This window comes from Vipera berus (assembly GCF_964194415.1).
Source record: "Vipera berus genome assembly, chromosome: 4".
NCBI lineage: Eukaryota > Metazoa > Chordata > Lepidosauria > Squamata > Viperidae > Vipera > Vipera berus.
Genome location: NC_138206.1, coordinates 84564942 through 84590279, shown reverse-complemented (window position 1 = coordinate 84590279; position 25338 = coordinate 84564942). Strand labels below are relative to the sequence as shown.

General features: G+C 37.7%; 2 protein-coding genes across 2 annotated transcripts in view; one reads left to right on the top strand and one right to left on the bottom strand.

The window, feature by feature from the left end:
- The window catches only part of GABRB3 (gamma-aminobutyric acid type A receptor subunit beta3), a gene marked incomplete at its 3' end in the record, with an annotated part of 329767 nt that overhangs the window by 221781 nt on the left and 82648 nt on the right, over positions 1-25338 (bottom strand). The gene's annotated exons all lie outside the window — the stretch shown is intronic.
- Positions 15746-25338, top strand: part of GABRA5 (gamma-aminobutyric acid type A receptor subunit alpha5) — a gene marked incomplete at its 3' end in the record, with an annotated part of 109044 nt that continues 99451 nt past the window's right edge. Inside the window, exon 1 of the mRNA XM_081326820.1 lies at positions 15746-15834. Coding sequence (XP_081182946.1) covers positions 15749-15834 — 86 coding nt within the window. The 5' untranslated portion in view covers positions 15746-15748. The remainder of the gene's footprint in view (positions 15835-25338) is intronic.

Genomic DNA, 25338 nt, shown 5'->3' with positions numbered 1-25338 from the left:
ATAATATTTCTGCAAGTGTAAAATCTGCTTTCCTCTACCTGCAAAAGACCTTTTTGATTCCCATATTAAAAGTTTAACACTTCTGCCTTTTCCCCAATCTGCAATTGTAAGGTCACATTCCTGCATTCCATTTCTGCCTCTGGTGATAAAACTCTTTCTTTATTTACAACCACATTCCTGTCTCTGATGATTCTTCATTCACATTTGTATATAACAAGACTTGTTTCATGTAATTGCCCATGCCTCAAGATATGGCTTCCTGTCTCCTGAAATTGTCTCTGCTTCAAGATTATGTCTTTCAAGTCATGTCTTCCTGTGATAATCCTTGTCAACTTTGTTAACATTTGTATAAGATAGCTATGCATTATTGTTTCCTGTAATGACCTTTGCCCTCTTCATTAGCAGTTCTCTGTTAGCATAAACTATGTTTTATTGTTTCCTGTGATGACTTTTGCCCTCTTCAATAGCAGTTGTATACAATGAGTTATGTTTTCCCTTTGACCTTCCATATTTCCATATGTTGCTCCCTCATGAGTGTGTTTCCCCCTCCCAAATGAAACAGCCTAATAAAAGGAGGGTGTACGAAGCTGTTCGGGGGCAAAAACATCTACCCCGGGCACTCTGTGCTCTCTCACCTTGAACAAACTTGTGTTGGTGCCTCAGTTTGTCCTAGGACTCTGCTCCTGAGCCATCGCAGTTCCCAAGTGTGACCGTTGGAACGTCCGGCACACTGGGTCAGTGGCAAAGGGCAAGATCCTTCCATATTCAAGGTGTTCACCCTTGCGAGGGTCCCTCTAAATTCTCACCCCTGTTACGGGGCTCTAAGAGTTGAGGCCAGAACCCTGATCAACCGCTCAGCGCAACAGGGTGGGGTTTACTTGGGGCATTTTAAAAATATCGATCTGTAAGGGAATCCCTCAGATCCTGTCTATTATGCCTTAATTGTTATTGGGGTTTTTAGTTTCAAGGTTAGTTTAATTATTTTAATTGTTTTTAATCTATGTAATTTGTTGTACTGTTTTTTTAAAAAAACCTTGTGAACTGCCCTGAGTCCTACGGGAGAAGGGCGGTATATAAGTTTAATAAAATAAATAAAATAAATAAAATAAATAAAATAAATAAAATAAATAAAATAAATGCCTGCTAACTCCTATTTCTTAGTTCCTGTTTGGGGAAAAAACTGTCTCTAAGAGTTCTGCTTTCTTAAGATGTGGGTGAAGTAGGTCCTGACACTCACCTTAGGTGTGAAAGCTGGCTGGGTGACTCTGGACCAGTGAAAATAGGAGGAGGATTAGGTATATGTTTGTCACCTTGAGTTATTTATAAAAAAATAATAAAGACAGCAAACAAAGAAACAAACAAACAAAAGTAGAAAATTAATCTAACTTACACTAACACTACTTAGCATACTCCTACATATTTATTTATCCTTCAAAATTATTCTTCCTTGGAAACTAATCTTGCTTTTAGCATATCCATACATTGATTTAAAGTTTTTTTTTATTCTTGAAACCTCTCATTTCTCTTTCTCATCGACTATATTAAACTATAACTTTTTTGCTTTTTCTTTCAATGTACACACTTAGTTCATATATTTGGGGAAAATAGTGACAATCTTTGTCATTTCTGTATGATCTATTTATATCTGAAATTATTTCAGCTTTCACTTCTGTATTAAATCTATATTCATTTGGCCTTGGTTGTTTCTTCCCTTTTTCCCTCCCTCCCTCCCTCCCTTTCTTCCTTTCTCTTCTAGGGCTGATCACTCACTAATGACTTTAGGAAACTCAGGAGGATTCAAAATAAAAACAACATATTAATACAAATAATAAAAATAATTATATCAAGGGAAAAACTAGTATTTTTGTAGCATAAGCATGATCTTCAGCAAAAATGTACTTTATCCTAGCCTAGAAACTAGATACAGAATTAGACTTCAAGGGTGTCTTGATCTTTTTTTTGTTTTATTACACACAACACAATTACCTTTAATACTGTATTTCTTTCACTGCTACATTACAAAATGGGCAGAAGCACACTATTACACCAAGCCATTTTTGCTATATTTGCTATACTTTTTCCTCCTCACTGTCTTTGTACTAGCATTTGCAAGAGTTAAAAATCATGTTTAAAACCAGCAAACCACCTTTAAATTCACCACAAGCTTATAAATTTATCAGTAAACATACCGCGTTGAAAAAATCAAGGATACATCATATGTTTTATTCTCTGATCAATTCTGGATCATTCAATAAACATTCCATTTATTTTCATGAATGCTTTATTTCTGCCCTATAGTTTTATCATATTCAACAGTCAATGTTACCTTTGGGTATATAGTACAGAAGCAAACAACCAATTCATTTTCATTTTGCAGATCCTTCACAATATAGAAATGTATTTACAAATGTCTTGAAAATGAAAAAGTGGAAAAAAAAATCAAATTTGATAGAACTTCCATTCAGGAAATTCATTAAAACAAACAGAAACTTAAGAAAAAAAAAGTCAGTCTGGTATTAGGAAATGTGATATGGCCCTGCCTATTTTAAATTTTCAAATGAGATTTTATTTTAAAAATAACATCTGATGGGAACATCAGCATATTATTTGAGGAATAGTCTTTTCCATTATTTTTGTTCTTTTCAGATTGCTTACATATCTCTGCAATTCTGCTGACCTATTAAACCAAGTGCCAAAATGAAGTTATATCTGAAGCAAGTGTTAACACTAAATCCAATCCATCCCCCAAGGTAATCACTTTTGCTGCTGAAGAAGAAGGTGAAAGAAAAAAAAATCAGGTCAATAAGAGCTGCAATATGACAATCACTTCTAATAGATGAATAGTACTTGGCATCTTCTTAAGTTCCCATCCAAATTCAAAACAGGGACAGAAAGCAGTGGTGTCAATGACACAAATAAAAATAGGCAAGGAAATTTTGTCTTTTCTTGATTTAGGACAGAGGAAGTATAACACTTATATTTATAAGTGTCATTATAACTGAGGTGAGGATTTGTAGAAAAGCTGGATTCTACTGGTTTTGTCTCACAATATGAGAAGCACCCTTCTTTGTTATATTACAAATGAGACAACAGCACTGCAAAACTTGAGAGCATCACAAATATTTCTTTCAAGATGCATATTTTATTTTAATGAAGCTATATGAAAGCTACTTGCATGTTGGCTGCAAGTTCCACCTTTGCATCTTGGAATACGGTATTAGGAAATGGTCTCAACAATTTAAATTAGAAATGTGCAAAGGCCTCACCTGAATATTGGATAGTGTGCCAGAAGCTGCATTTCAAAAAGTGAACAAAAATTCACTATTTTAAGTGTAATTAATATTTAAAGTTCTTCAATTCTTAATAGTGCATCTTCTTCTCACAAAATATTAATAATGTTCACAGATACTATGAGAAGTTCTTAGACTGAAAATCAGTTTTCACTTCAGAAATTCATGTAAGATAGAAGTGTTGGTGTTTTTATATCAGAAATATAATAGTGACAGGACAAAGAAATCCATGTAACTGCATTATTTTGAAATTTAGGTCACTAATACACATTCTGCATTTTTTTAAAGCCCCCATGTCTTGGTAGGAAAGGATAAATTCACAACTTAAATTTGGAGAGCTGTTGCCAAGAAGTGCTGGCAATACTTGATTAGATGAGACAATGAATGGACAGTCTCCTACATTCATAAGTCTTTAAAATTTAATGCTTTCCAATAGCCATGCTTTCTATTAATAATGAGACATATCTAACATGAAATTGGGGAACAACTATTAGTAGCTCTGCTGTGACAGACTTGTCACAGATGGGAGTTTGCTACTTTAAAGCATTTCCATTTGTTCCTCAAATAATTTGAATTGGGGGGGGCAGCTGAGAGCCCACCAAACCTATTTTTGCAGCTCCCACAGTCCTGAGGATCACACTATGGGCCCTGGTTGACAAAGTGGCAGATTTACAATGTAATCTTTAAATAGATTACACTTACTTACTAAGTGTTTTTAAAAAGTCAAATCTTACAGCCAAATATGAGACTGGAATTTGTTGCTTACTTTCCAGTCTCATTCACAGCTCCTGGATTCCATGGTATTCTCTCATCTAACTATTAATGAAGTCCAACCTGATTAGCTTTTGGAAATAAGTCAAAATAAAATAATTAAACAGGAAGACATTCTGGCCCATCTCACCCCTGGACATAGTAATATTATTATAATACTAAAGGGGGCCCTTGAAGGCCAACACTAACAATATTTTTAAAAGTACAGACCCTGCTATAGTTTATGGGAAGGGGTAAGAACATTGCTGTGAATTGAATCCAAAACCCATTTTTTTTAAATGACATTATAAGATAAGATATGATGCAAAACATTACATAATACAATGCTTGAATTAATGAATCTAATTTCATTCAGAAAGAGATATCAGTAAATGTTTCATTATAATATACACACAGATCCATACACCCATCATTAGCATCATTAGAATCACATATTAAATATGGCTACCTAGTCACTCTTGTAATTTAGATCCACATCACTTTTCCATTTTCTATAACTAGTTCAAAATGTAGCATGCCTTAATCTTCAGCTTGGCTAGTAAAGTTTATGAAAGGAAATCTAATTTCAATGCTTGTAATTATGGATTGATTCATTTGAAGTCTTTCCCCTAACACTATATTAGTTAAAGCAGTCCAATCTGTATGGCCTCAGTGGAATGTAAAACTGCAGAGTACACTCATTTTTCAACTGAGCACATGCCAATAAGTGAAAAATGGAAATTCTATAAAGGGCTTTAATATAAATACCTCTGCAGTTTTACAAGTTATTTGTTCTACATTTTTTCTAGATGCAGCTAAATGCAGGATGACAGGTCAACATTAAAGTTTACATAGAACATCCTATTTGTGGAAAACCTTTGTCACCAATTATGATTATCACTAATTAGCAAAAGAAATAAATGTTTTATGCTGCATCTGAGTCACAATTTAGCAAGTAATGCAATATAAGAATTATGTCATCAAGACCAACATGAGAAGTTTAATTGAAGCCTAACAGCCTTCCAAGCATTAACAGAACTAATCAAGCAAAAGTCTTCATAAATAAATATTAAATAAAAATATTACACAGTTTAATACTGATTGAAGTAAAATCAGCCTGTTTATTGGTAACACTAATAATGAAGCTAAACCTAAGAATTTTGGACCCATAATGTGAAGACAAAAGAAATAAGAGAGAACACCCTGATGGCTGAAAAATGAAAGACCATTCAGAAAGACACTGCTAGACTATATATTGACAAGATACTCTCATTGATTCCCAAAGCAAAAGCCTACAATAACCCAAGAAAGCAATTACTATCAGACAGTTCCAACAAAAATATGTACATGGCTAAGAAGATTCAGAAGTCAGCAAACAATTGGGCAATAACAGTGCTGACAAATACAATAACCTTTCTCTAAAGGGACATCCTGAATCTATGCACAAGATCTTTATATGAAACATTAAAATCCTTAGTGGAAGAGCCTACTGTCTTTTTAAAAAGTTCTGGGAAAGGTTTTTCCAGCAGGCCTTGGCTGAGTGTGATATCTAACCTGCATTAGATATGTAATATGTTAATCATATTTGTACAGCCCTTACACGGTGCTCTATGTTTTGTTATTATCAGGATTGGGTGTTTTCATCAATTCAGTTTTATGATGATTATTTTTTTAAAGTATCCCTGAGTTGCTTTTGTGACTACAAATTACATCACTTGAAATGAAATGGCATATATTGAGACCTGGCTGGACAAGGGAGGTGGTTCCCCCTCGCTGAGATCTATTCAGCTGGGTTTCATGGGTTGGATTAATTCCAACCTTGGAGCAGGAGAGATGACATGGCAACTGGATACCAGAAAGATCATTCCAGTTGTGAGGAATGCTATCTCACAGAACAGATGTAAGGTCTTGCTGGTCCAAAGGACAAATTAGAGATGCTGCTGTTGCACCATTCTTGGTGCATGGCTGCATCCTGAATCTTTTCCCCTAAGCATGGTAAGGAAAGTGAAGCAGGAAACAATCTCTAATAATTCTAAATGGATTCCGATAGCCGACTCTGTCTTCTGTTAGAAGTGGGTATTTGTTGTACCATAGTTTTTTCCCCCAGCAGCTGAATGTTACAGAAAGCAATTCAGTGACCTAATAGCATCACCCATGGAACTTGGAACAGGATTTGGGGTTCACAGCTTCATTTATTGGGGGCTACAAGCTGTTTCAAATGATTAGCACAGCTAATCATCAGCTCTCCCCGGATGAGTTGTTAACAGGCCTTTCCTTGACTTTGCATTATTAAAATTCTTTGAAGGTGGGAAGATGGGCATTATGATTTTGAAAGTGGTAGCTTCCAGCAGGGAGGAGAAGCTTGAATATCAAAATGGTTTTCACCCCAAAATTTCTCATATAAGCCTTCTGGCTCATATAAGCCTATCTGACCACATTGTTGTTGAAATCTACAATCTAGGTAATCTGCTAGTCAGGATTAATAATGCAAAAGAACCAAATGCAATTTCCTATAAAATTCCAGTCTACATCAAGGTTCTATTGAAGATGGATTTGTGCAATGATAGGAATCGGCAGCCATACACTTATCTTTTCTAAAGATTGGCAAGCATATTTTTCTGTCAAAAGGTGCATGCCTTTGTGTCAATGAGAAATACTTTTATTGAGAATATTTGCATAACAACCTTCCCTCCCTGGAATTCTACTATCATTAAAAAGATAAGGAATTAGGGAATCTTTAAAATCAATAAATCATAAAAGTTGTTTAAATGGGCTGATAGTGTTAGAAAGATTGGCTAATGAAAACAGTTGCAATAGTTTGCTGCATATTGCCTAATACAAACAGCAAAACAAACTAACTCTTTATTAATCTATGCATCCCTAAATAGGATGGGAGTTTAAACATAACTGAAGAAATGCTGTATTTCTGGTAGAAATACCTTTTTTCTAGGATTCTGGAATATAGTTTTGCAGTTTAGTTTATATTATCAATTTTTACCTGCTCTTGCACCTTTCACAGAAGCTGAGGGAAGGCACCACTTTTCTTTCTTGAGCATTATGATCACAAAAACATATTCATTTCTCCTTAAACACTTAGGCTAGTGGCACAGAGACAAATCAAGCATTTCTGTTGTTGTTCATTCACTTGATCAGACTTCACTTTGTAGGTGTTCTGGTTCCCAGAATTAAAATGCTTTGTAACTCCAGAATTCCAGACAGTTCAACTCAATGAAAATAATTTTATAACAGATATTTTTATTGTCCAGGAACTTTAAGCAAAAACTTACATTTTGCAGCAAAGACATCTGGTAGTACAAGCACATATATGCCCATATCTGTTCATTTCTGTAGGTAAAAAGGGATAATTCTTCATCTCAGCTATGTGTGATTACAGCTGCTAGCCAATGCATGCGGCATGGTTGATTAGACAAAGGCTTTACCCCTGGGATGTAACCAGGATGTCCTGCAATAAACTTTTTAACTCCTCCCACTGTCTAGATAAGCTATAGGACTAACTACACTAGACTACATCTCCCAGAAGCCATCTCTTAAGGAAATGACATTTAACCCTTTAAATGCTAAATGTTCTTAGGTACAATTTGCTAAGGATACAGTATTAACCCTGTAAATGCTAAATACTCTAACACAGTTCTTAACTCCTAAGGTGGCTGCAATCTGGTCCAGCACAGTAGGATTATCTGTCAGTAGTTGTTACTTTGGGAAGCCCATGTGGACCACATGGTCTCTGGTGAAGCATATTTCCTTATCAAGACATCAGAGGAATATCATTTTAGAAATTTACAAATGTCACTCATATCTAGGAAGTGAGATAAAAAAGCAAATGCATAACTCCTTATCCATTCTGGTGTTCTTTAACAAATCTCTGAAATAAATATTGTATCATCAGCTGATGGGTTAAGAAAAAAATGTATTATGGGCAAATGTTTGCTCCTCTCTTCTATAAAGAAAAAAAAAGCTAAACTTTCTGAAAGTATTTTATTTGCTCCCTATTATACACAGAAGCTATCCCCCTTGTCATATCTGCTGCCTGGTGGCACAATGGCCATAATACCAGCAGGATTATTTGCTAGTAATTGCCTTCACTGAGTTGCTGTAAACTTATGCCTGGGTCAACAGGGGTAGAATCCAGCTACTTTATCTTTTTATCAGGCTCTTTCCAACTGTTCTTGTCTTCTGCTCTACTCCAGAGTAAATAGCTTGAAAACTGCTTCTCAATGGTTTTTAACATCATTCCCCTTTCTTGGAGTCCATCCACATCACCTTCTGAATAAAATGTTTGAAATACAATTATCTCATGATAAAACAGCTGTCAAAAGCTACTTTAGAATGGAAAGGTTGAAACATAATGGAAATATAAAATATACTGCTTAGAGTCCATAGGCCAAAGCTATTCATGCATGGTAATCTGTCATTTGAGTGTATGTGCTTAATGTATGAATGGCTTCCATCTAAGCCATAAACTTTTTTTCCTCCTAAGCAATAAATAACAAGCCATAAATGCCTAAATAAAAAATTGGAACATGTATTTTATCTCTAGGATTGGGAATAATAATTAGATGATATACAATGAAATGTATGTAGTATTCCTTTGATGTTGATAAATTGCCTTTTGCCTTTTGCTTGTTTATTGTTGCAATTATAGAGTGATATGCATGTCTGCACAGGTTTCAGGCTTCTGCACAGAATATATTAGCCATCATAGGCAGAGTAACTGCTCCACCATCCGTCCAAATAGACTTACTGGCATCTGCAGCAGTCTCTGAGGAGCAAAACATCCTCTGTCTCTTTGTTCACCATTGGTTTCTGTAGGACAATAGTACCCTCTAATGGTCCAGGTATAAACTGCATAGATTTATATGTCACGTTTCCTGCTAAGTAACAGGAGGAAGATGTGGATTGAACAGATGGGATTTAGCAATGTGTGCCTGTAAGATTGTAGTTATCATGGCAAGAACAAGCTCCTAAAATTAAGTTGATATTTATCAAACGTTCTGTTTTGCAGTAGGGTGAACTTTTCCATTTTTTTAAAAAAAGTTAAAAAATCCACAAGCTTTGACATTATAGCTGTCATCCAGTTTCTAGAATCTTTGTTGCTAATGGTTTCTCTTATTTATCACATGAATATTCATCTAAACTATGTGCTTAAGAAAAAAAAGGGGGGGACAGATCTGACACATTAAAAGAAGTGAAATGTTGAGACCAGATCAAAGTTGAAACAGATGAGGAGAGTTGAAACAAGACCTGGGACTCTCTTATGATTCAGAAAACAAAATTCTAGGCCAGCACCTTATTTGCATTTTGTATTTAATGATTAAGGTCATTTTCTTTCTTACTATCTCATCTAACGTACATTTAAAATGTAGAAGAGGCTCTGATTTACGTTTATTAAATGAAAGGGAAATCTCATGGAAGGGCAAAACTGGATAAGGATTCATTTGAACCCATGCTGTAGACACAGAAAATATCTCATTTAAATAGTTTAAAAAACTAGTTTTTTTCTTATTAAGGTTACACAATTGAGAGAATACATTTTCCTGCTTCTCCCTGGTGGTTTGAATAACAGGAATTTGTCTCCTTGGAAGAACAACTGTTTTAACAAAGGTATTCCTGAACCACTAACTCACATGCATTCATAATCATTTGTCAGTCTTAACTGCTACATGGCGGTCTCTGTAAACATTTAAAACCATGAATGCCCTATACAGATTTGTTTAGCCCAATTGGTAGCAAGGAGTCTTTAAGCAGGCCTAAGTCTGACCTGGGTTGTAATATTTAAGCGTGTCATTTAACTACAGTTATCATGTCATTACATAAATGTGTAAAACTGCTATCTATAGTTTTTTCACTTCAGGACATTCTATAAGAATGTAAGAAAATAGAAAAGATAACTGTGATACAAACTGGATCTTGTCACTTTAACAATATTTTATTGTTAAAACTATTAACAATAATTCATACTTTCCTTCAGGGGATTTCTTTCAAGATTACAATATTATGTTGCAAGCCAAAACAGTGTTTGCTTTTCAACTGGATTACTCTTGCTTTTCACTGAGACCCTATGCCTTTGATTAATATTTAGAAATCAGTACTCCAGAGAGCCATCCTGTATGCTTATGTCCTTTTTTCTTTATAATTGTCCTGTTGTTCCAAATGATACACACTTAAGAGCAAATTAGTACTTTAAAATAAATGTCTATATAACAATTCAGTATTTTTCTCTTGATGTGAATAATTCAAGTTCATACTAGAACGTGAAATTTTAATATCTGTGTAGACTTTATTTTTAATTGTATAGACTTTTAATATTTTCAGTTCTGAACATGGTAACACAGAGAGTTGGTAACACTAATAGTTTGAAACTGCTTCATTCACACATCTATAAATGTAGATGTTTATAAGTGTTCACCTATAGCAAAAATTCTTGCATTCCTTGATTTTCATTTTTTTAAATAATATAATAGTAAACTTAGTGAATTTTATATACACATAATTAGATAATGCCGGCGGGTTATTCCTAGGGGAAGAGCGTTCTCTGTGGGCGCGCCTGCCCTCTGGAATGATTTACCCGTGGAACTTAGGACCGCCCCCAATCTGCGTTCGTTTCGCCAGGACCTGAAAACCTGGTTTTTCGATCTATCAGGCCTGGACTGAAGGGGTTTTAGCTTTTTTAAATGTTGTTTTAATTGGACTTAATTAATTTAATGTATTTTAATTCTATATTATTTTTATATTGTATTTTATGCTGCCCTGTAAACTGCCCTGAGTCCTTCGGGAATAGGGCGGTATAGAAATTTAATTAATTAAATAAATAAATAAATAATGGAGCTTACATTAATCACTGAAATCTCCTTGGAGCCAATAGACAGTTTTACAGAAAGGCATGTGTATTCTGATCTTAAGGGATGCCATTATGAAAATATGATCATGGAATGTGTCTGCTAGCAAGTTACTGTTAATATATTTTTCATATTGACAGGTGTATGTGTACCTGTTAAGCACCACACCTTGGTGAGAGATATAATGGAAGTTAGGTTCTTGCAGGATTCATTGTTATAGAGATGAGGAATAATTCATGGGCCAATTTGTCATTAAGGTGTCCCAAAAGGCATCTTCCAGAAGCCTCATTCCCCTGAGAAGTGGTTCAGCGAGTCAGTGGCGTAGCGTGGGTTGTCAGCACCCGGGGCAAGGCAAGTAATTTGCGCCCCCTAACCCGTGGATTTTAGCACTCGAGTCTGCACTGTCCCTCCCCCAGATAGTCCCTCGCTCTCTCTCCGCACTGCACCGCATGCCTGGCACCCCCCCTCCACAGTGGGCGGCGACCCGGTGGCTCGGATCGGATTCGCACAGCCAGCACTGCAGTGAGAGAGAGTGAGTGAGCCAGGCAGGGGCAGAGAGCTGCGAGTGTGAGCGCGCCCCCCCCAGATGTTGTGCCCGGTGCGGCCGGCCCCCCCTGCACCCCCTACGCTACGCCACTGCAGCGAGTGGTTTCCAGATGAATGTATACAGAGGACTACAGCAGAATAAGAATAAGCATTTGGGGTTCATTGCAGAATATATACTTTCAGTGCAATTGTTAGCACTTTTTTCAGAAATAATTCCAGCTTAAAGATGTGCATGTTTCCAATGGGAATTTATCCCTTCTCAGAACAATATTCTTAGCTGGTTGGACAAAAAGTTACTCAATTGCAATTGTCAGACCACTCAGTGCCTGAGGATATGATGAGCCTTTCCCCTCCCCAAAGAAGTGACTTCTTCCATGCCAATTGAGATGATGTTTTGCTCTTCTTTCTTCCAGTTACAATAATTCAGAGCACCTCCTATCTTCTAACACTGGAGGTTTATTGTATGTTGCCCCAGTTTTGACTGAAGATATATAGTCCATTTACTGGTAACTGTTTTCTGAGATTTCAGTGATGGCTCTTCCTCAAGTCTTGGGAAATGTCAGGAGCCTTCTATTTCTAAGGACATGTTCCCTCACTAAGCTAGAGTTTTTGGGAGGAATGGTCTTTTCATGCAACAAAGTCAATTCACATACTGACCATTTTGTATATATTTCTAGAGTTTCACAGAGACATGTAAGCCATAAGCAGTAAGAGATGCTTTAAGTAAATAAGGAGGTCACAGGCAGCAAATTAGTTATTGCAGAGTAACATGTCACAAAACATATGATTCTGCAGTAGCTGACTTCATCCAGCACACAAGGTGATTACATTCTAATATGTGAACCAAACCACAATTTGCTAGCAGAGCTAACCAGGACAAAAAAAAAGTTGGGTCTAAAATATGTCTCAGGTTCCCATATCTCCTGTGAACTGAAAGTTACAAAGGATTATTATACAAAGATGAACAGTTAAGAAATGCAAAGATGTCCAAAAGAAGAGCTATGCCAGGTTATATATATATACTACTGTTGCTTTCTCTAGGAACTCTGCCAAACCAGCTTACTTTGCTTTCTAAGGCTGAGATCATAGCATATGACCATAGCAGGAAATACGTTCACCTATACCCATTCCATCATTTGGTTATTAGATAATGCAACAATATTTTTAAGAAAAAGACTTTGCTGTTCAATGCAAAGTACACTTCAAACTGAGGTCTGTCAAGAGATCAGGAGTTAGGATTTTAAGAAACTCAAGAATATTCTTGCTAACAGAACCTGCATGATCCCAAAGGAAGGGTGACCCAGGAAGTCCTGTGCTAAAGGTGCGGTTTAATGGTGGTGGCGGAGTAAGGCATGTGGCTTACAATCTCCTTTGCTCTTCCCTTACCTAGAAGAAACAGAAATATGGCTCCTGCACTTCTGAAGAAAGTGTGTCCAGACTTGTTTGAATTTGGAAATTTACATACAGAATTTTGATTGAAGTGCAACTGGAATTTCAGAATACCACCACTTAGAACTACATTCTAAATATTTATTTAATTTAGAGCAAAATCCACTTTAGCATACATTCATGGAGTTTCATCTCCCTCAACTGCTTGGGAATGATAAGCTGTTATCATTTTACTAACCATTCCTTCTGCTCAAGACAGTCCACCAATCTGATCAACAATCTGCTTGGGATAGTCATTATTCCTCTGACAGCATAGACTTGTTATGACCCCCTCTCCCCACCCCCAATTTTTGAACAGCCTAAATCGTGTGAGGACGTACGATATAAATACAGCCTGAAAGGGCGAGCGTTCTAATTTCCTATAGTATTTTTCTTATCCGCATCTATCGGTCCAGAATCTCCGGATTTCTAAAAATCACAGTTCAGTCCCAAAGGTGCTTTTTCAGGAGGCAACTGGACTTTCTTGTTTTTCTTCTCTTCTGTCAACCTGGATCTTCCCTAACTGAAGAATCCCAAACAAAGAGTGCACAAACTACCTCCGCCTTTGGAATCTTCGGTCCTAGAAACAATAGCACTTCGGGAGCGCTTGGCTAAGCAGCTTTACGTATGTAAAAATAGGGGCGCAGCAATTAATATGAACTATTTTTGCTCCTCGTGCAGCGGCCTCTGTCGGCGCCTCGCCGCGCGGCAGCCGTTCTTCTGCCAGTCCAGGAATAGCCATGTGGAGAGTACGAGGGAAAGGCTAGCGGGGATAAGGGAAGATCCGAGGCGAAGAAAAGAGAGCAGAGGAATCGCCGGGAGCCCTGGAAAATGGGAGGCCGCTCGCATCAAAGCAATTAACGCCCTTCCCGGGATTTCTTCAGGGGGGGAAGGCTGGGAGGAACGAAGATGTTTTATCACCGGTAGTAGTAGCAGCTTCGAATTCACCGGCGGCAGCCCTAGCAGAAAGCGATTGCAGAGAGAGGCGCAATTCGCGCGGCGGAACTCCTCGGCCATTGGTAAGCCGCCCATTTTCTTCCCCGTGTTATGAATTGGCGGGAGTCTTTGCGCTATTCTGTCGGGGGATGGCGGCTGGCCACGAAGGGAGGGGAAGTGCGGACTTGGGCAGAGCCTGTGACCGGTAGACCTCCTCCGACCCGAAGGCAATGGACACGCGGCAAGAGACCATCTCGCATATTTGGGACAAATTTGGTTTCGAAGGGACCACTCCCTCTACCAGCTGGGAATCTCTTGAGGCTTGGATGATGAGGAAGGGCAGGGGGAGTTTGGACGAGGCGAATGAGGATTGCTATTCTCTTCGCTTTCAAGAAAGGGAGTGAAGCCGGGCCGTCCTCAGGGACGGCGGCGCCCCTCTGCGAGGTGCACTTCTGCAGGAGTTTGTAGGAGTTGGGAGCGCCTGCAGGGGCCGAGGGAGGTTGGCGGGCGGGAAGAGTGAGGCGTCCGAGCGGCTTCATTGCAGCGCTGGGCGCTGGGATGCAGCAGCAGCAGCAGCAGCCTCAACAGCAGGTGCAACCGCAGGATACCCAAAAGCCGCCAACCAGACTGTGCGACTGGATCTGGCCCCGGGTCCTTCCCGTTCCCGGTCCGTTCGAGGAGGTGCGTTCCTATGGGGGGGGGGGGGGTGAGAGAGATTTTTAGAGCATAACCCGAGGAGGGGATCAGCCAGGGCTCTGGCAAGAGGCGAGTAAGTGAATTTCAGGACGCGGGAAGGGCTAGGCAGGAAGGCTCTGCAGAACCCTCTTCCTTTGACCAAGGGAGGGGGATGAAGGTGGGGAAAACGGGGTGCACGCGCGCGCGCGCGCGTGTGTGTATGTGTGAATGTGAATGAAGGCACCTATCCACGATTCCAGAGTGTGAAGGCGGCAGAGAACTGGAGATCGTTTCTAAGCGAGGCAACGTCGCTGACAAGTAAACGTGCTCGGGAAAGCTTTTGTTTTAATTTTAAGCGAGGCCGAGTCCTTCCATCAATCTCTGTTGTCACTTGGCTATTTCCAGAGACTGATGGCTGCCACATCACTTATAAAACAACAACAATAAAAAAAACCTTGCACACACATCCCTGGCATTCAGTGCATAGTATCTCCAGCAAACTGTGACAATTCTGAAGGCATTAGGATGTTTGTGACCAACCCAATTACAATTAGTCTGCCCCTTATGGATCAAACAAGTACAGAAGCTATGCCACTGAATTTTGGGATCAGGTATTGTCCTTTTCTCCTTTCCCCACCCTTCCTATGTAATACATTGCTAAAGCAAATACCAGTATGGCCATTGTTTTATTTAAGAGAGCACTGTATGTTGGCATCCCGAATTTCAGGGCAAATGAGCCACCTTTCTAAAACTGAGAAAATAAGTAAGGCAAAAGAATGATTTTTATGTAGTGTGTGCACACACACAGCATCCATACAGAAAGAGAAATGGGATGGATTAAACAGCCGTTCCGTAGAAATAGACGTTCCAATCAGAAAAGAATATCTTTCTTATTTACCTGATTGATGTGAATAAGAAATAACTTTTATATTGTATGTCTGGATAGTCATTTAGGTAGAGAAACAAGCTGTAGCCCCAAAGATCCCATTGTGCTTGGGATTCAGGCAGGCCAGGTGATTTGATTAATATATGGATCATTCGTATAGAATGATAAATCATCTTACACTGGTTTGGTCATCCAGATAACTTGAATACCTTGATTGATCTGACAAATGCTGTAGTATGTATTGCTCGAAATCTGGTGTATTAATTGCATTGAATTAAACATTTACAGCGTGCCACTCTTATTTGATGCAGCTCCAGAACAAAGGTGATAAAGGCACACTCCAGCAAAATCAACCAATTCTATTAACAATTTCATTGGGAATGGACAATGGGAAGCTTCCTGATTTTATCATGATCAAGAACTGCTTTCTTCTTTGTATTTCCATGGATTTAATCAGTCATTTTGGGTAAGTATTCACTAAATGACTTTCTAAAGTATAGTTTAGTAAATCGTTGCCAAACTGCAGCATTTCAGAGTTTTGTTTTTGGTTTAATATAAATAAAAACCAAGGTTTTTTAAAAATAAAAAAATAAAAAAGACCTAAGGGGAAATATCCTAATATTTTTTATGGCCCTCAGTGGCAGAGTGTTATATTTGGGACAAACTGGCTCAGTTTTCTCAACTGTAAAATAGCAATAAGATGGGCATATTCTGAAAGTAAGTCAGATATAATTCATATAACTATGTGATTGCTAATAAAATATGTATTAGTATTGGTACTCCAAGGGATGCGGTGGCTCAGTGGGTTAGGACGCTGAGCTTGTCGATCAGATGGTCGGCAGTTTGGCGGGTCGAATCCTGAGTGCCGCGTAACAGAGTGAGCGCCTGTTACTCGTCCCAGCTTCTGTCAACCTAGCAGTTAAGCACGTAAAAATGCAAGTAGAAAAATAGGGACCACTACGGTGGAAAGGTAACAGTATTCCATGCGCCTTTGGCGTCTAGTCATGCCGGCCACATGACCACGGAGACGTCCTCGGACAAGCGCTGGCTCTTCGGCTTTGAAACGGAGATGAGCACCGGCCCCTAGAGTTGGAAACGACTAGCACGCATGTGCTGGGGAACCTTTACCTTTATTGGTACTCCAAAATTGTTTGATGTATCTAGCTTATGATAGTTATTATAAAGAGAATGTTAGTTAATTGGTAGGTAGTCTCTATTTTGGAAGTTATAGCAAACAAAATAGTATGTCTTGCTCATTTACTCTCTCTCCAACTCTTATCCAGAAAGGATAATTATTACCAAAAGATGCAATTTCTCTGAATATGTGTATCACATTTTTTTATTTTTATTCATTTAAAATATTTATATTACCACTCAACTTATTCAGCAAATTGTTAAAAGTTTTGTTAGTAGATGTTTTAGTAGTTTATCCTTCACTTGTTGCGTATAAATGCACTTTCTGTTCTTCTGGTGGGCAGCTCTGGTGGTTTCCAAATTTTCAATTCAGTTACATCTGGCCCAATTTCTCTCTGTTCTGTTCTCTTACAATGTATTATTGTAATGATTATGAAAACAGTATGGGACAGAGATGGAATAAATACTTATAATGAGGATACTAAAGAAATGCCAATGGAACAACTTCCTTCTGTATTCATTCCTTCTGTTGACTGGTATTTCTATCCACTTCTCCAGAATCACAGTTATTTCCTTGGGGTAGGACAAAGACTGGCTAGAAAGTCTTACAATGGAAATTGTAAGAAGAGAAAGACTTAATGACTATGAGAATTAGTGTTATATATAGAACAGTGAATTTTGTTGAGTTTTGCCTGGGACGGGTATACATGAATGATTTGTGGAATGAAAAGATAAATGTTCACTCATTTCTGGTTAAGATAACTTAGGTGTGCATTCCGTTTTACTGCATTGGGATTACAAAAGTCAGTGCTACCATATAAATCATCTGGATGGAAAAATGTTGTCAAATGTGAAGCTTTAGGTTGAGGGAAGGAAGTTGTGATGTTGTACAGTGAGCACAAATGTTTCTTTTTTTTGTTTAATCATTACCGATTCTCGAACATTGCCTGGACAAGTCTGCAGTTTTCTTGGCAGGTGATTTGTCATTGCCTTTCTCAATAATTAAAAGAAATAGAAGCCTTAAACAAATGATGTTAGTAGATCTCAGTACAGGTAGTCCTTGACTTACAAAAGTTCATTGAGTGACTTTTTGAAGTTATAACACTGAAAAAAGTGACTTATGACAATTTTTCACACTTATGACCATTGCAGCATCCCCGTGGTCACTTTATTCAGATGCTTGACATCTGACATTTATGATGGTTGTAGTGTCCTGGGGTCATGCAATCAGCTTTGCAACCTTCTGACCAGCAAAGTCAATGGGGAAGCCAGAATCACTAAACAACCATGTTACCAATTTACCAATTGCAGTGATTCAGTTAACAAATGTGACAAAAAAGTCATAAAACAGGGCAAAACTCACTTAAGAAATTTCTCACTTAGCAGCATAAATTTTGGGCTCAATTGTGGTTGTAAGTCAAGGACTACCTGTACACAATTAAATTCTGAGGTCACCTTGGTTTACCTAAAAGGAATGTTGGAAAAAATTCTAATAATGTTTACAAATCTAATTAAATATGCATGGGACTCTTCTATAAGACAAAATAAAATGATCTAACTTAAGGGTGGGCAGTTAATTTTCTCAAGGGGCCACTTGAGAAACTGGGATTTTTGTGGAGGGCCAAACCAATAGGACCAATACATTACTGTGAAGGTGTGTAGGTGTGCACATACATAAATTGAAAAAAAAAGCAGTAAATGCAGTTGTATTGCATGGTGGTGTATTCTTATTTACACTGATTTCTAACTTCTAATTAACCTCCTGTGGGCTGGACAGGGCTGGATGTGGCCTGGGGGCTGTGAAATAACCAAGTCTGTCCTAATTGTTTTAAACAATCTCCTCTTTTCCCTCCTCCTCATCTCCTTTCCTTTCAGGTAGTTTTCATTTTTCTCTACATTGATACTTGTCACAACCCCCCTTAGAGAATACTTTAATTGTGTGATAGAAAAGAAAATGACAATCTTTAAAGCATTTCTACTTTTGCTGTTGTTGTTTTTTAGCAGGAAGATCTTGAGTGGGTTTTATAATCTATAATTTTGTAGGAATTTATGCTTTAATAAGAAATATATTGAAGAGATTTTAATTTTAAAATAACTTTTTTCATTTGTTAGTGGAAATCATAGTTTAAAAGAATAATGTTATAATAAAGATCACTTGAAAGTTCCAGTTGAAAGTAGATAGAATGAAAATCAAGTCGCTGAGCACTATTGTCTCAGTGGAAGTCTATTAGAAAGCTCCTGTTTGAGACTTAGTGAAATGAGCCATCATGAGATCAAGCAACAGTTTCTATTGTTAGTGCACCTAGGATGTCCTTAGTGTTACCACTGTTCCCAGTTGAATATAGTTTATTGGCCTACTTGCTTGGTTGTATTCTTGCAAGGAGAGTCATCTTCCATTTGTCCAGAGAAGGGATACATGTAATAAAACATAGGCTTAAAAGAAATACAGTAACTGGACATGAAGGATCACTCTCATGGTTCTCAAGAGAAAAATGTATCAGTGAAAAAGCAAAATGAATGAAGTTCAGGAAGAGTGCATACAGCTGTGGTCAAGAGACAACAATATGTTTGTCCCCCAAGAGGGAAAGAGTAACGAACCACATCCCATTCATACTATTATGCGATTACAAAAATATATTTAATAGTCATTTTACCTAACCTGAAACTGAAGATTAGAAGTGTCTATCAAGTGTTCATAGCAGCCTCACCAAACTGCTACTGCTAAGATACATTACAAGTTCTGTACTGGTTTCAATTGTTAGCTTTGTGACCATTAAAAGGAAAAATAAGTACAATACTATCTGACTATCTTTTTTATTTTAAATTTGAGTACATTTACATTTTTTAAATCAATTGGAGTGCTGAACAATTTGTTCTTATGAGTGTACTTAGTCAAAAGGAATTAAAAATAGAGGAGATTTGTGTATGGTTGACAAATTTCAAGAGGAAATCATAGAAACTAGAATAAGAATAGTTATTTTCAATAGCTGCTCAAGACTGGACAAGGAGCAATTGATTTTAAATTGTTGAACAATAAATATAGTTATATATATTTTTAGCTGAAATAGTCCAGTAAGCCTTTTTTTGATAAAAGCAAACATTTTCTGGGTGATGTTAAAATCTGGTTCTGCTCTGGAATATGTAGCACTATTAATATGATAAAAATATAGTTATTCATAATAAGAAATGTAACAGATTATTCCTAATTCCTTCTAAGAATACTGAGAGTCAGTTTGGTGTAGTGGTAAAGGCATTAGGATAGATTGTGAATTCTAGTTCAGCATTAGGCACTAAGCCAACTGGGTGGCTGTGGACCAGTCACTTTCTCTCACACAAGGAAGCAGGCAGTAATAGTTCTGAAATATTGTCAAGAAAATTGCAGAGCCTTGTCGTGGCAGTCACCAGGAGTTAAGACTGATTCCTAAATAAAAGAGTTAAAAGTATCCTTCTATAATTTTTGATAAATCTTTTTTCAAAGAACAGTAAAAGGAAGTGAGGCTTTTCAGTATTTTATCAGCTTGGCAGAGATAGGTTAATTGTAGTGTAGATTATTTGTCCTTAAAAGTTTTTAGCAAAATCATTTTTAAATAGATAACATTTGCCAAACAATTCCTCTTAATCCACTCCAGGAGTTAAATTCTCCATGCACTGCATTGTTGGCTACAGACTATTCTGATGCGCAATTGAGCAATGCAGGAGTTTGTGAAAGTTTGTGTAACTGAGCCAAGGAATTTGGTTCTCTTTTTAGCTGCAGTTTAATAACTACCTTGAGAAATATTTGGGGATTCCTTAGAAAAGCCAAATACATCTTCATAAGGGTTGCTCTAATAAACTGAAGCAGCATTTTCAATGCACCAGTTGACACCAATTGAGTCCATTTATCACATCCTGATATTTCAGTAATTACTTTTTGTTTTATGGTATATTTTTTGAAGTAGTAAACAAAACCAATATATTGTAAGCAAAGTGATATATGATTTTTTCTTTGTTTCCTTTTGTAGTAAGTGGAAACTCCTTCTTTATTTCATAGGTGAAAGTATAAGCTGTAGGATAGTCTATTTTAACCATTAGGATAGAAAGCAGTAAAGTTCTGGAAATAAATAAATGCTTTGGAAAAAGAAATTGGAGTGTGTTATAGATTTGAAACCTGTATCTAAACTATTAATTTATGAGCACTGATTTCTTCACACTAGAAAATATTATTGCCACATTTATTTTAGCTAAGTTTAATATTATAGCAACTAAAATAAAAGTTGTTAATCTAGTTTGTATTCGCTGATTTTGGAAGCTAAGCAGGATTGGTCCTGGTTAGTACCTGGATGGGGCAATCTTAGGAAATATTAGGTCTACTAGTTCACCTATTGAGTGTTTCAATGTTTCCTGGAAGAAGGCAGTGATAAATTATTTTCATAATGCTGCCAAAAAGTTGCAGGTATATAATCTCCATGTGTTATGCTTGTATCTAGGGTTTCTCTACATTAGTTATCATGCAAAAACCAAAGCATAGTAATTATACATAACAGCAATCTTGTCTGATTTGGGCGTAAGAATAGCAGCATGTTCAGTGCTATTGAGCCACCATATTTGATAACCTGCCAACTCACACTTACAGTAGCATGCAAGAATCAAAATACAGTAGTCCTTTTAGGTTTTTTTTGTTGAATAGTTTTCCTCTTTTTTCTTAACCTTCCATTGACTTCAATAGAAGGGCACTAAAATACCATTTTCAGGCTGGTGTAGTTGAAAATATAGTTGAAGATTCAAAGCTGCTTCTCTACAGTATTTCAAATGCCTTGTTTTGGAACCACCACAAGCACTAGCAAAACTATCTGTAGCATAACTATAAAGGTAAAGCCTTCAAGTTGAATTTGATTCTTGGAGACTTTATGGACATAATCATGCACACCTGTATCTTTTTCTAAGACCTCCCTTGGTGACTGGAAGGAAGTATAAATTGACTTGACAGTGCCACAGACATATTGATGAAGAAGTAAAGAACTTTGGATTGAAAGCTGAATTCCTTGCTGCCAAAATTTTCCTGTATGGAAACAGCATGAGCAGAAAAAGACTTCCTGGGTCTATATCTATACCTATATCTATATCTAAACACGGATCCTACATCTAGACCTAAACAACTATCTATGGAAATGCACCTGTTGACTTTGTGTTAGGCATGTCTCCACATTAAAAAAGCATCTCTTTTTATCCTTAACCCCTATGTTTGTGGAATTGGAGGTTAGGAACATTGTTATGGCCTTAGTTTTGAGGATCAATAAATTTGCTAGCCCTGGAGTTTCCAGCTAATTACCTAACCCATTTCTTTTTCTTCTTCACGATACAAGAAAATTTACCTCACTCAATACTGGTAGGTTTCGATTATGTTTTCAGGGGTGGAAATCCACACAAATTCATTCGGAACAAGAATGGTATCTAAGTTTCTTGACAATTAAGGAAGGAGGCAAAATAATGCCCAGCAATATTTTCCCATTCCTACTTAGAAAGGTTATAGGTTAGCCAGTGAATGCTACATAAGAGCACTCAAATGCCCATCCGCCCACCCACCCACCCACCCACCCACCTATCCATCCATCCATCCATCCATCCATCCATCCATCCATCCATCCATCTATCTATCTATCTATCTATCATCTATCTATCTATCTATCTATCTATCTATCTATCTATCTATCTATCTATCTTTCTCACAAAACAAGTTTCCAGAGAGGTTAACCTACAAGCACTGGGAGAGAAAATGACATAGGAGAAAAAGAGTATATGAAAAAAGATTAAAAAACAAATTCATTGTGTGAATAACAAAAAGACTTTAAAATTGTAATTATATTTCCCATAAAAAATTACAATCCAAGGCAACCTTTGAAGGTTTTCTGGTGTCCATATCTAAGATGTTGCGAGCAAACTTATTTGGCCCTATTATCCTGATGATTAACCAAATAATTGCAAACCATGTTGATTAGCCTTCAATGTGTCAAATATATTTTGTTGTCTCTGTTATAATCAACCTACACAATTACTCCTATGTAATTTGTCTCTCTCTCTCTGTGGAAAAATTAGAAACATAAATATGCACCACTCTAATATCAACTTTTCCACGCCATAGAGATATTTGATGCATAAAACAGATGTTCCCTGTATTTATGAAGCAAGAGCAAACTAACATTTCTGCCTTAAAGTGACCTAGAATTCTGTTGATTTTAAAGCAGAAAAGAATCCCATGAAGGTTATGAGGATATATCTGCTTTTCTAGATCTGTATGTGTAAGATTTTATCATACATAAGAGATCAGAATAGTGATGGAGTACAAATAGATCTTTCTTCTTGGACACATCTCCCATGGCTTAATTCTGATGCATGTCCAGGTCATTTTTCACTTGGATCCTTTTCTTTTAATTTATGAGAAATAGTCTGTGTGACAATCATGAATTGGATATGAAATAGTATTAACAAACAGAAAAAATACAGAGTAATGTGTGACTTGCTATTGTTTTAGCAATTTTGTAATTTTTGCTGCAAAGGACTAGCACAGTTACCCTATGCTAGTTTTTTTGCAGCAAAAAAAGCAAAACATCCCAGGAAGCTTTGATTTTAATTTTCATGATAGAGGCAAAAAGAAAGAAATAGAAAGAAATGCTTCAGAAAGCAAGACACCATTCGTATTTAATAGACGGGAAGGAAACAAAGTGAAACAACAGAAACAAATTGCAAAAAAAAAGATGATTATGTTATACAAAAAGCTTACTGGGACAATTAATATGAGATATTAGGAAGTCATAATTTGCCAATTTCTCTTGGAGTCATATATTGAAACATACGTATATCTTTAAACCTTGTTTTAGATAAAGTCCTTCAGATTAATAAACAACTGAAGAAATGTACAAATTTGCTATTCTTAGTATTAAAGAAAGTCCTCTGTAACAAAGGGCATATGAAAGCTGATCTTTATAGGTTGTGGTTTTCCTTATTACTGAAAGGTTTTGCATATTCTACTGTATTCTGTAAATATTTTTTTTCAAAGTTTGTCAACTTAGTTTGAATCATTTTAAGCTCACTTTAAACAAATAAAGCATAAAAGCTAAATGGTTAGTTCATGGGTCGGCAACCCGCAGCTCCCAGCCGCCCAGTGCGCGCGCACCTCTTCGAACGGGCAGTGGTGCGCGCGCACCTCTCCAAATGGAGAGTGGCACCGCCCGTTCTGAGAGGTGCGCGCGCACCTTTCCGAAGGGTGGAGGTGCGCGTGCACCTCTCCAAACCGCCGCCATCCCGTCCGGAGACCTGCTGCGTTCGTCAAACATTGACGAACACGGCAGCTGTGCAAATGGGATGGCGGCGGTTTGGAGAGTGCGCGCGCACCTCTCCAAACCGCCGCCATCCCGTCCGGAGACCTGCCGCGTTCGTCAAACATTGACAAACACGGCAGCTGTGCAAACGGGATGGCGGCGGCTTGGGAGAGGTGCGTGCGCACTCTCCAAACCGCCGCCATCCCGTTTGCACAGCTGCAGTGTTCGTCAATGTTTGACGAACGCGGCAGGTCTCTGGACGGGACGGCGTGCACCTCTCCAAAGGGGAGACCCGTCGCCGCGCAGGTGCCTCCCATTTTGCGCATGCGCGTGAGTGGACGCACGTGCACGCACTTTTTGCGGCTCCCACTTTTTTGTTTGTGTGATGGAACCGGTTCTGAGTGGCTCTTTTCCTTTTTCCGGTTGCCAACCCCTGGGCTAGTTGATAAAATAATGTGGTTCCTTGCTTTCTGTCCTAAGATGTGAACAAATATTTAACAATGTGTTGTTAACATTATTATATAAATTCTATAAGTCACGTGATCAGCATTTGCAATCTTCCCAGTCAGATTCTGACAAAGTCAAGGGGGGAAGCTGATTTGCTTAACCATATGATTGACTTAATGACTGCACAAAAAAGGCTGTAAAATTGGACATGACTCAGTTAACAGTCATCTTGCTTAGCAATGGAAATTCTGGTCCCAATTGTGGTTGTAAATCGAGAATTACCTGTGGATGTTTTTTTCTCTCTGTTGAACACATGGTGGTGTTTTAAACATTTAAATGATGAATCTGAATCTAAAGGCTCCAAGACATTTTATATGATCTGAGCAAGTTTGCAGGTTTAAATCAACCCATTCAACAAAACTTCACAAATTTCACTTCTCATTTTAGCTAAATATTATGGCAAAATAATGCAATAGGAATACATCTCTTTGGGCTCCATACTCATCTCTTATTTTTGTCCCCATTGGTAGCATGCTCAACCCTTATGAGTAGACCTGAGCATTTTACGGCCTTCAGGCAGGCCCAAGTTGGCCTGCGGCATTGGCAGCATCAGCTAGGCAGCATGGGGTAGCCGCAAGGGTTGTGCAGGGCATCAGTGTGGAGCAGTGTCGGTGGTGGGGAAGAGTGGAATGGTGGTAGCATTGGGGATAGGCCACAGTGGGCCTCCACAGCATTCTCAGTTTCTCATGTGGCCCTTTGAGAAAATTAATTCTCATGAGTTTGCTGTCAGAATAACAGAAATGCATTTCTTCCTTGATATAATATATTCTTACTGTTTAGCATTCCTATACTGGGTCAAATACAAGTGACATTTTGGGAAATGGTATAGCGTAGCAATAAAAATGGAATTTATGAAAAATCTTTGTTATGTGGTTTGAAACTTATCCTTGGGTTTTCCATCAAGAATTTACTTAAGATCAGTCTTTGCTCAGGGAAACAGTACTGACTAAGGAACATTTAACAGGACTCTCAATTTTATGTCAGATTGTTAGAGAATACATTGATCATCTTTGTTGTTAGTTGCGAAGTCGTGT